At 38.3% G+C, this 11,651-nt stretch overlaps 1 protein-coding gene across 4 annotated transcripts in view; it reads left to right on the top strand.

Moving 5' to 3' along the window:
• LOC100753320 (protein FRA10AC1 homolog) overlaps positions 1-11,140 on the top strand; it is a 29,684-nt gene extending 18,544 nt beyond the window's left edge. For 3 of the 4 annotated variants that reach the window (XM_027407436.2, XM_027407433.2, XM_027407434.2), the window contains 4 exons: positions 1,064-1,176; positions 3,819-3,857; positions 9,498-9,579; positions 10,820-11,140. In XM_027407436.2, coding sequence (XP_027263237.1) covers positions 1,064-1,176; positions 3,819-3,857; positions 9,498-9,579; positions 10,820-10,862 — 277 coding nt within the window. In that variant the 3' untranslated portion in view covers positions 10,863-11,140. The remainder of the gene's footprint in view (positions 1-1,063; positions 1,177-3,818; positions 3,858-9,497; positions 9,580-10,819) is intronic. The other variant, XM_027407435.2, reaches the window with a different exon arrangement.
• Positions 11,141-11,651: the final 511 nt, after the last annotated feature.

Here is an 11,651-nt window from a genome sequence, read left to right on the forward strand (position 1 = left end):
TTTTGTTATGTGTGCAGTGTTGAATGAGTTAGGAGTATCACATGCAGCACATATGAGATCATTGGCCTTGGTTTTATTGGTTTCATATTGTTGTTGTTTCTTTGTTGTTTTTGTTTTGTTTTTTGAGGCAGGTTAGTCTTCACTGTGTATCTGAGACTAGCCTCAAATTTGTGATTCTCCTGTCTCAGACTCTTGTGTCCTGGGGTTATAGGTACATGCCACCACACCTGGCTTAAAATCGGTTTTATTATAAGCGTGTCTACATAGTGTTTTAGCTGCTACAGATCAGTAATAAATTCTTAAAATCAGCAGAATTTTTTTTATGTTACTTGAGTAGCCAGCTCCAACCTTAATTTCCTCTTTCTGTCAGTGATGCTGAGAGAGACTGACCGTGTTTTGTGATTTTTCCCTCCTTACCCGTCACTTCCAATTTGAAATGGCTTTGATAAGGAGCATATATTATTAACTGCTGTGACAGCATGATAGCATCAGCATGGATGTCTTAATCAGAAGTCTGTTGAGCAAATACTTGAGAGCTGTTTCCTTGTGTTTCTTTTCTTAAGCAATTAAAATTAATTGTTTTTCACCTATTGTACTGACCAAATTATAAATCTAGCCTAGAAGACATGAAGCCAGAGCAATGAGAAGGTAATTTATAAGTTGTCTAATGTTGAGATGTGAGTTAAAAATAAGTCCTTTCTATCTCCATCCCCAAATGCTTTTCCTATAGTGTTTATTTGGAGAGGAGAGTGTCCTCTCACTGGCTCTGAACCTTCAGAGCACCTGCTGCTCGCTCATGCTTTCCCAGTGCCCAGTGGACATGGGGTATGTGCTGGCAGAGGCCTGAGAGAACTTACAAAATTAGCTCTTTGCCTCTGTTTAGGCTTTATTATTTTACAGAATTATCTTAATTTGTATATTGAGCTAAAATACTTATATACCCACTCAAGGTTCTTTATTATATAAGTGATAAATACTTTAACTTTTTTAATTCATTGGATTTTACTTTTTAAAAAAATCAGTTGAAAAAATTAACTTCAATATTATGTTGTTTAAAATAAAGGAGAAAAGAAGTCAAGTCAAAAAAAAGAAAGGCTAAAACCAAGATTGAGTATGATGATTCACCACATAAGAAATCCAAATCTTCTTCAGAGGCTGCCAAGGGGAAAGATGAAGGTAAGAGGTTTAAGAGCTCCTCATTCCCAGTATGCAGTGCAGTCTGCTGCAGTACAAATCAGAATCTCGATGGTGAGTGCAGTCAGAACTTTGTTTTATAGCAAGTAAAAGGAAAGTGGTTGAGAATTCAGGTCCACTTATAGTCACTTATAGGAGTTGTAAGAACAGAGTTGGTTTTGATTCCTTTTGGGCAGGTAATGTAATATGGAATGCTGCAGTGTTAATTCCCACTGTGTGCAAGCCTTGTTACTTAGGTGAGACACTGACTCTCAAGCTTACTTTGACACCCACCCCATGTTTGTCAAGCTTGAGAAGAATCAAATGGGAATGTGAAGGTACTCAGAACTGTAAAGCAGCTTGACAGTGGATCGTTCAATCTAAAACCATGATTGTAGTACCTGTCTACAGGAATGAGAAAAATTGAGATAATTTATTAAGCAATTTGACTAATGCCTGCCATGTAATTAGCTATTATGAAAATTACTTCTAGTTGCTTTTTCAGCACCAATAGTTGTTTGGTGCTGAAAAAGCACCAATTGGCTATTATTTCTACTAAACCAAACTTAAAACTAGATGGGCATGAAAGCAAGATTCAACTGAATTTAAGCTAATATTAATATAAGATTTGGACAGGAGAGGGCTCCCTCACTCTAGATAGGAAGGCAGTTGGGGCACTCTTAAATGCTTCTTTCCTTCTTGCATATTGCTAAGTCAGAGTGGATGGTTAGTAGAACTGTTACCCTGTTGAGAGTTAGCACTTGAAACTGAAAGCCTTTTTATATCTATCTTGAGTATTTCTGAGCTCCAATGTAAATCTCAATTAGTAATTGTGAAACTCTCATTTGAGTTTAAAATTTTTTATTTATTCTAATATGTTAATATAGTAATATATTATTTGAAAATTTAGTTATATTCATTATTGCATTAATAATGTTGTTACCCTCCTACTGTTATCGTATCATATAGACATGGATTATTCTAAATTAGGAAGAGCTCATCTCTACTATTATTAAAGCACAAGCTTTAATAATTAAACATCACAGTTACATATGGACCTTTGGCACTCCTGGCTTTATCCAAACCTAGACATCCTTTCCCCACCTATGTGAGACTATATACGTTATAGCTTCATGTTACCATCCTAGAGAGTGTTAAGTAAGTGGATGGCTGGGTGACATTAAGTAAGTTAATGTCACATGGCAGAATGAATGTGTAGAGGAAAGCAGGACAATAGCTTGTATGTGATGAGTGGTTGCTTTTGCAGATAAGGAAAAACAAAATCCTTAGATGTAGATTCACTCTCTTGGCCAAAGATTCAATATCGTCTCTCCTTGCTCCCCTTTCTCTCAGCTACCTTGCCTTTCACATTTCAGTTTAGCTCAGTTGGAAAGGCCCTTCTTAATACTGTCTGTTTCACTTCCCCAGACTAGATTGGATCCCTGTTATACATTCTGAGAGCACCCTGTACTTGTTTAAGAATGCTCAGGGCCCTTGAAATAACTCATTTTCTGTGAGAGGGGGATTGTGTGGTTGTTTAACGCATCTCCAGTTTCTAACACCATAGGCATTTAGTAGGTGTTAGGTGAGGGAGTGGATCAGTGAATTCATAGTTAAAGAAACTCCAGAAGTCAGTCCCAGACTCAAAATGATGTTTTGGAGTTTTAGCTTTTCACACTACAGTGCTCTGACCGGCAGTGTTGTGATCAGTTGAACATTGGTCTGAAGTCACTGTCTGAGACCCCTGTGACAAGTGTGCAAGAAGCTCTGCCCTGTGGCCTGTGGTTGTTCTGACTTTGCTTCAGGGAAGAGGAACCCACCCCCATCTACAGTGGCCCTTCACATTTCAGATGTGTGGCCTAACTACACTTCCCAGTTTGGTTCTACTTATGTCAGTAGGCCCACTGTGTAAGCCTAACCTTTCCACCTACCTTTTTGTTTTTATTAAACCCATTGAACACATTTCCATGTCTTTACCCTGCACTTCTTATACCCCCTTTAGCCTCTGAAAGACTAACACTTAGGCTTCTTAGCTCTCTCCAGTTTTGTGAGGGTGTCATTCTCTCACCTATGCTTTTTATTGTCCTCCAGAAATGTGTACTTTTCGCTTCTTGTCTCCCTCAATAACTACTGCTGAAAAGTTATATCTGAATAGCTACATATGACTGTGGACAGGGCTGGCTGGGGATGTGTCTCAGCCGTACGGAAGGAAGAAGCTCCAGCCCCTCTCCACCTCCCCTTTCTACCATGGAAAAAATTCTGTGGAAATGAATATTTGTACACTGTTCAGTGGCAGGGCTGAACATCTCCACAAAGAAAATTAAATTGTTATTATTATTTTATTATTATTACTACTTTGTAGCCTGTGAAGTGTTTTTAAGCCATGTGAGACTTTTCCTAGGCTCTTAGTTTTTATGTTAGCTATTCCAGTATCTATGAACACATAAGATGATCTCTATCTAAAAGGGCCTAACATTTTAATTGAGCCGATAAGACTAAGGGACCTAAAAGATTAGAAAGTAGTAAAGGGGGCCCCCCTCCCCAGCATAAGAAAACCAAGTTTGGAAAGAACTTATGGTTTTAGCTACAACATTCAACACCACCCAAAGATGATGCTTGGTAAAATGATGCCATTTTCCTTTCAGGACATTCATCCTCAAAAAGGTCGGAAGATTCTAGAAACAGTAAGTATCAAGCATTTCTTTCTCAAATAGAAATATGTAGCTGCAAAGCATTTGTAATTTGAATTATTTATTTATTTATATCCTGCTCTGATGTGACTTACATTTTTACACCATGAGGAGAATCATGAAGGACAAAAGGTGACTATTTATTCTTCAGTAAAAATAATTACAAGTTTCTTATTTTAATTATAGAAAGCATCAGAATCTTTTTTCAGTAAATACCACGCATAAACATTGAATTTCACATCGTACAGTGTGTAGGGAGAGAAATAGGGATAAGGTTGGAATGGGAAAGGAAAGGCAGTTAAGACTTAAAGAAAACTGCTCATTTTACGTGAGTCTGAATGGCCCTGTGGTGGTGTGGATTGGGAGAAGAAGCTGATGCTGTGAGGGGTGCATTAGTCTTATTTTTACCACTTACATTAAAGCAGTGATTTTACTGAATGATTGCCACAAATTCCCAAAGTGTTCATAATGACTTACAAAAAGTGTGTAAGGTTATTTTAAAATTAGTGATGTAGGAATAAGGGAAAGCAAGATAGAATAGCAATATGAAGATAGAGGCAGAATTAAACACTTCTACCAACGCATGTCACATGATTGCAAAGGCAGACCACAGCTCTGTCACTGTTCTCCCCGTAAGTAAAGCAGTGATAAAACCTCCAGCAGAGTGACGATGCCCTTATGAAATAATAAGGAGACCTCAGTGCTTATTTAGCTTTTTTTTTTCCTCTGGCAGCTTTGAGAAAAGCATCACCTGTAGGATTATAAAAGGGAACATACATACATTGGTAGTTTCTTTTTTTTTTTTTTAAATCCTATCTGTGATAGAAAAAAAAAACTGCTTTTGTTTTTTAAATTGTAAAGCTTTATTTTTATTATTTTTTTAAATTATGTATGTGAGTATATCCACCTGAGTGTAGGTGCCATTGAAGTACAGAAGAGGCCTTGGCTCCCTTGGAACTGGAGCTACAGATGGTTGTGAGCTGCTGAATGTGGGTGCTGGGAACCAAACTTAGATCCCCTGACAGAACTGTACTCACCCATCTCTCCAGTGTGGCCCCTTCCCCTCCATTTTTAAAATACTTGTTTTTATTGCTTAAAATTTTAATGTACATATTTATTTTGAGACAAGGTTTAGCTATTCTTGAGTTCATGATCCTTCTGTCTCAGTCTCCCAAATTTCTAGAATTATAGGTATATGTCACTGTGCCCAGTCAGAGGACATCCATTTGTGGTGAGTTAAGCTCTAGGCCATTCATTAGATCCCCTGAGAACCAGAGAACTCAAGGAAGTTATCCAAGGCTAAGTAGTTAATGTCAAAGATAGGGATAGATTAAAGTTTATAATCCCCAACAGAGTACCTATTGCTTTTACTATCAATAACTGTTTATTATTGGTGAGTCAAATATAGGCCTATTATTTACATTAAAATTTTGACAGACTAGACAGACAAACAGATAGATCCATCTTAAATGATTGATCTGTCCATGTCTTGCTTTTGTCAGATGGTTGTATAAACAGGCCAGCTTCAATGAATTATTGTCAGAAGATGCACACACAAGGCCTGTGCCCTACACAAAGGAAGTCCTTAATAACCTGTAGTTCTGTTGCAATGCCAGCAAAAATAAAAATGCCAGACATTAAACAGAGTCTGTGTTTGCTTTCTAGAATTGATCAGATCAAAAGTTAGCACCTATCCATTTCTTTTTTTGTTTAAATTTTTCAATTTTTATTTCATGTGCATTGGTGTGCACATATGTCTGTGTGAGGGTGTCAACTACCTTAGAACTAGAGTTACAGACAGCTGTGAGCTGTCGTGTGGGTGCTGGGAATTGAATTCAGGTCCTCTGGAAGAGCAGCCAGTGCTCTTAACCACTGAGCCATCTCTCCAGCCCCTGCACCTGTCCATTTCTTATAGTTATTACAGATATTCACCATTTCATCACTGGAGTGAGTTTTTAGTTATCATATAATATCCACAAAATGCAAGCATTCATGAAAACCCAAAGCATTTAAGCACCATACACCAAGGAGAACATCAAAACCTTAGGTAGATCAAACACAGAGGAGCCAATGTGTTAGGAGAACTGAAATTGGGCTGTGGGGAGAATGTCGGTGAAATTACAGATGTTTAGTTTGGAGAAAGCTGAAGGAGTGAGAGGAGGCGAGGAGGAGGATGTAGAAATTGGAGGTGTTTGGAGGCTGTTACTATGTGGGAGATTTATATTTGGTGATTGGTTTACAGAACTAGAGTCTATAGATAAAAATGCCCTGAAAACATATTTTTGCCTCAGTTTTAGGAAAACTGTTGCTTGGAGCTAGCTGTCTGACAAACAGAATAGAGGAAGTGAGCTTTCTCAGGAGACAGGCGGCACACTACTTGTTATGGGAAGTGTTACAGTGAATGGATTTGTTTTCGTAGGTAATGTTGGATGAAAAGACCCACAGAGACCAATAGAGCAGTACGCTGTGGCTCAGCAAATAAAAGCTGTTGCTGCCAAGCCTGATGACCTGGGTTCAATCCTTGGAACTCACATGTCCTCTGACCTGCACACATATACCATGGCATTTTCACACCACATTACACACACACACACACACACACACACACACACACACACACACACACACACACTAAATGTGAAGAAAAAAAGAACTACAGGTTATTCCAACTCTTACCAATAATTACCACAGAGGTTTGACAGTGGTGCCATAAGGACAATATTGTGTGTTAGCCATTCTGTTTATTATTCCTTAACAGTACTCTCTGTCACCCCTGGTGGTTGGTTGTAGTTGTATCAGTATTTGTAGTGACTGTCACCCTCAGGGAATGAGGAAGTTTTAGGGTAGAAGGGACTTCAGTATAGTTGGATTCTCTGAGGCAACTTGGACACTTTTTCAGTGAATACTCTCTCAATGGAATTTATTTGAAGGCATTTAACTTTTTAAAAGTAAAATTGTATTATCTGGTATCAGAAAATTGATGTGCAGGGCTGGGTCAGTAGTCCAGTTGGTACAGTGCTCCCATGAAACAAGAGAAACTAAATTCCGTCCTCAGAACCCTCTTTAAAAACTGGGCTCAGGTCAGCTCAGCAGGTTAAGGTGCTTGCCGCCAACCTGACAAGTTTGATCCCTGGAACCCACAAGGCAGTGGGAGAGAACTGACTTCCATACCTTGTTGTCTGGTCTCCATACTGTCTTCCTGCATGGGCATACCTGCATGCACTTATACATAAATAAGTGTAAAGATAAATGGCCCAGGCGTGGTACCACACCTAGTGCTGGGGAGTGGAAACAAGCAGATCTCTGGGTCCTTGTCAGCCAGCCTTGCCTATTTAGTGAATTCAAGGCCAGTGAAAGACCCTTTCTCAAAAACAAAGTGACAACACCCAAGGAACAGCACTGGAAGTTGACCGCTGGCTTCCATGCACGCGCACACACGTAGACCTATATAAACCACGCACAGGCAAATACATTCATCCAAAGGAAATTAGTGTGGGAAAGCCTCCGTGCATAAACACACACTAGACCTATACACACCACACACATAGATACACTTGTACAAAGGAAATTGGTGTGGAAAAGTCTCCATGGATGTACACACATATAAACCTATATACACCACACATGTAGGCAAATACACTCATATGAAGGAAACTGGTGTGGGAAAGCTGACTTGTGGAAAGTATTCTTGGGAGGGAACAAGAGTAAACAACAGCAGTTTATAGTGTAAGTCTTTTTAAAATCAGCTTCTAGGTTTTAGAGGCCATGTAGGCTCTGTTCTCTGACATCTTAACAGTAATGCCAGAAATGTGAATTTATTAGGCATAATCAGATTTTCTATTCTTTCTTATCTCTTTGAGTTGAAGATTTTATTTTCTCTTCCTGTATTATCAGTTCAAGACACTGGGAACTGTAGTGATGGCTGTCACAGTACAAGAATCTTCCTCCAAGACTTTATAGTTTCACCACCATGTATACATACATAGCTCCCTCCCCCTGCTATTTGTTAAAATTGGTGCCACAACAGATTGAGTTAGGATCAAAGTTCAGGCGTACGCATTGATTCCCGGATCAGAGTCCAGCAGGTAAAAGGCTAGCACCACCGTGGCAAATCAATGCAGCTTTATTTTTGTGTTGTGCTGAACTGAGGGACGTTCTGTACTGACAAGCCAAACCTGAGTTAAGTTAACTCCAGGGTTAACCCCTACAAGGGGATTATCTCTTGTAATGTCATTCTTGACTTAGTGTCTGTTAATCATCAAAGCTGTGTAGGTTAAGGTTTGTAAAGAGCATAGTGTGTTAGGTTGAGCACAAGTAACTAAGCCTCTGTGTGAGACTGCAGTTACCTTACGAAAATACATTTGTCAGACATCTTGTAAAAAGGATGCTTATTACTTGAATTGTAACAGCCTGTTCTGAGAGGAAAGAGGCTTTCTCAGACATTGTTCAGGAGAATGGAAACTCCGTAACCTTTCTTCTGCAGGAAAACTGGCCCTATGACTGCTTTAGAGCACAGGTCTGGTGGCCAGTGATACTGCTTTTGGAATTTGATATTTTATTTGGAATAGATGAGCACCTCAGATAAATGCGGACAGAAATGTACACCGTACAAGAACAACGGTTTGGCTGGCCTGTGGTCCCACTGTGGAGCCCTCACCAGCATGTAAGACCCTGGGTTTAATCACTAGCACTGCCCCACCTCGATAAAAATAGAAAAGGAGAGCAGCCTAAATCCCTACCAATCAGGAATTGAGGATTGGTTAATCCTATAATTCTATATAGCTGTTTCTATTTTGTTTTGTTTTGTTGTTTGCTTCTTTGTTGAAAGCTTTCATGGGGCTAGAGAGATGTCTCTGTAGTTAAAGCATATATTGGTCTTACAGAGGACCCAAGTTCAGTTGCCAGGACCTTCTTTGGGAGGTCTGACACCTCAGGCTTCTACAGGCACCTGTACACACATGTGCATCATCAAAAATTAAAATCTTAGTTATGAAAACTGACACACACACATACATATGTGTATATATGTGTATATATATATATTCAAGGAAAACTGTTACCTCAAATCTTTTATAGTTACAAAAAAATCACAGTACAATCCAATTTATTTTAAAAGGTGCATGATTGATACATACATACATACATACATATATATACATATATGCAGATTATGCATCATAAGTTTATAAGGGCCAACCAGACTTAAATAATGATAGAATTACCTGTAAGCTCAGGTAACTTTTCCTTTGTACTTTAAACATTTTCAAATCACTTTTGTTTTAGACAGTGAGCACATATTACCTCTAAAATTAGTAAAAATAATATATTCCTATTTTTAAAATATTAAAAATTAGACCTCAAATGAATCACCCAATATTCAACTAAAATTTACTCAATATTAGATAATGTATTATCAGGTGGACGAACTATGTAACATTAGTTCCATGCACTTTTTGCTGAGACTCTGGTATTTCTCATATTGTTTAATTTTTAAATTTTATTGTATCTGGAGAGATAACTTAAATTTCCAGGGTATTATACAAGTTGAAACTAAATTACTGTTAAATTCATAGTTAATTGCACTGGTAAATGATTCAAGATGTGTTCTGTTAAAAGCCTTTTCTTGTAAATAAGCAGGAGATACAGATGAGGAAGACGATGCTTCAGAATCGGAGCTCTGGAAGGGTCCCCTGCCAGAGACAGATGAAAAATCACAGTAAGTCTGAGATTTGTAGATGCTCCCTTCTGTCATCAGCCAAGGGGGCTGTGGATACAGCTGTTCTTGGTATCACTTAATGAAAATATTTAATGCCGTGAGTGTTTATTTAGTGCCAAAGACTCCCTACCCTGGTAAGGTGCAAGTTTATTACCAGCCATTGTTCTTGGCTCTAAAGAGCCAGCAGGCCCAGCATCAGTTCACTTTAACAGACAGTCTTCTGTTCTTGCTTGGATTCCTTCTGAGGGGGCTGTTCCCTGGCATCTAGGACAGCCTGTCCCATGATGTTACGATTCTCATGGCCCATGCTGAGGAGCCCCTTGAAGGTTTACACAGGTGTAGGAAAATCCTTGCCAACTCTCCTCTCAGCCTTCCAACAACAGATAACACTTGCTGTGTGTAGCGGCTGATGCAAAGCCTGTGCTGCTTGGCTGCTTGAGGCTGGCTGCAAACACTACGTTATTTATGGCTTGATACTTCTCACTGTACTTGACAGGTTATACTGAAAGTAATGTCCCCTCTAAGTTCTGTTCTTGCATTTAGACATGAACTTTTCTAGCTACAAATATGTATTTACTATTTTCACACTAATAAAGACTGTGGCCTGAACAAATGTTCTCACATTCCTGGGAGTAAGACTTGTATTTTTTTTTTTTAACACAGTTTCCATTTCAAGCATTTCTTTCTTTTTTTTTTTATTTAGAGAATATTTTATTAGTTTTTGTAATCAAACCCACGTAGATAAGACCTTACATATTTAATACAGTGTGTTACCCCAGTACAAATGGAAAAAAATTAAGTTCAACATTTCTAGACCAATATGGCTGTTAATTTCTGTACAATGCCAACTCAACACAGTAAACTGGGATACTCAAGCATTTCTTAAGCAGGTTATAATTTGAAACAGTGAACAGAGAAGGTATAAGGTCAACCAAAAGAGCAAAGAGAAGCAATAGTGTTTCATAAAGTATTCCAAAGAAAACTCTGAGGGCCTTTGAGAGAGGTACCAGCATGTGAGATATTCCAATTTTAACAGTTTTGAGAATAGATGCTTGTCTAGAAACTCTGAATTATTTGAATTATGAAAACATATTGGTATGTAGAATGATCAGCTAATATGCTGAATGAAAGTATTTTGTTTTTATTAGTCTCATACAATGTATCTAATTTTTTACTCTATTGATTTTTTTAATTTAATTTTTATTATTTTATTATAATCACTGTTTGTACTTTTTTATAGGGAAGAAGAATTTGATGATTATTTTCAGGACTTGTTTCTGTGAGCAGGGAGAGAGCCTCACTCCTTGGGAAGGAAGCGTACTGTGAAGCTCCATGAGCATGCCCGTGCTGTTGGGTCTGCGCAGCCGCCGGACAGAGGTTTCAGGGGCTCAGGGACTGTTTCAGACACTTCCTCCCTCCTTTGTGTAGCATCTCGGTTGCTTATATGTAAATCTGTTTTGTCCACAGCTCTCCAGTACATGATGCACTGTTTTAAGTGGCATTGAACGTGCAGTGATTGGCATTAAACTGTAAATAAAGTATTTAGTGTCTAATTTTAAAATGGTTGATGTCAGGGCTTTTCCTTCTATAGGACAATTGTTCATTCTGCAGCTGCTGACCAGACTCTGCTAGGCGTAGGTGCTGTGCTGAGCTATTGCAGTCCTTTCTGAACCAGCAGAAAATAGTAAATTAGTGTTGGGTGTACTGGTGTTAACGATTGTGTAAAAGTTCCTCATTTCTTGAAGGTGTTCTTCAGCTTATTACTTACAGTGAGTAAAAAGGAATCTTTGATTTATAAGGGAAATTAGTACTGGAATTCCTATAGATGAGCATAATACTTTTATTATAAAATAAAAGTATATTCATGATCCCATGATCATCAGAAAATAGAGTTCTGCGAAATTGAATGGTAACTGGGAAGACTACACATCATTTTACAATAGAACAATATATTTTGGAATGAAAACACAGTTTATGATATTAAGTTCCCAGATGAATTCCGATCATTATATTAAAATGACAGTGATCTCTTGTGTGTGGCTCACCCATTTGGTGAGCCACAAATGGGTGTG

Source organism: Cricetulus griseus, chromosome 3 (genome assembly GCF_003668045.3).
Source record: "Cricetulus griseus strain 17A/GY chromosome 3, alternate assembly CriGri-PICRH-1.0, whole genome shotgun sequence".
Lineage (NCBI taxonomy): Eukaryota > Metazoa > Chordata > Mammalia > Rodentia > Cricetidae > Cricetulus > Cricetulus griseus.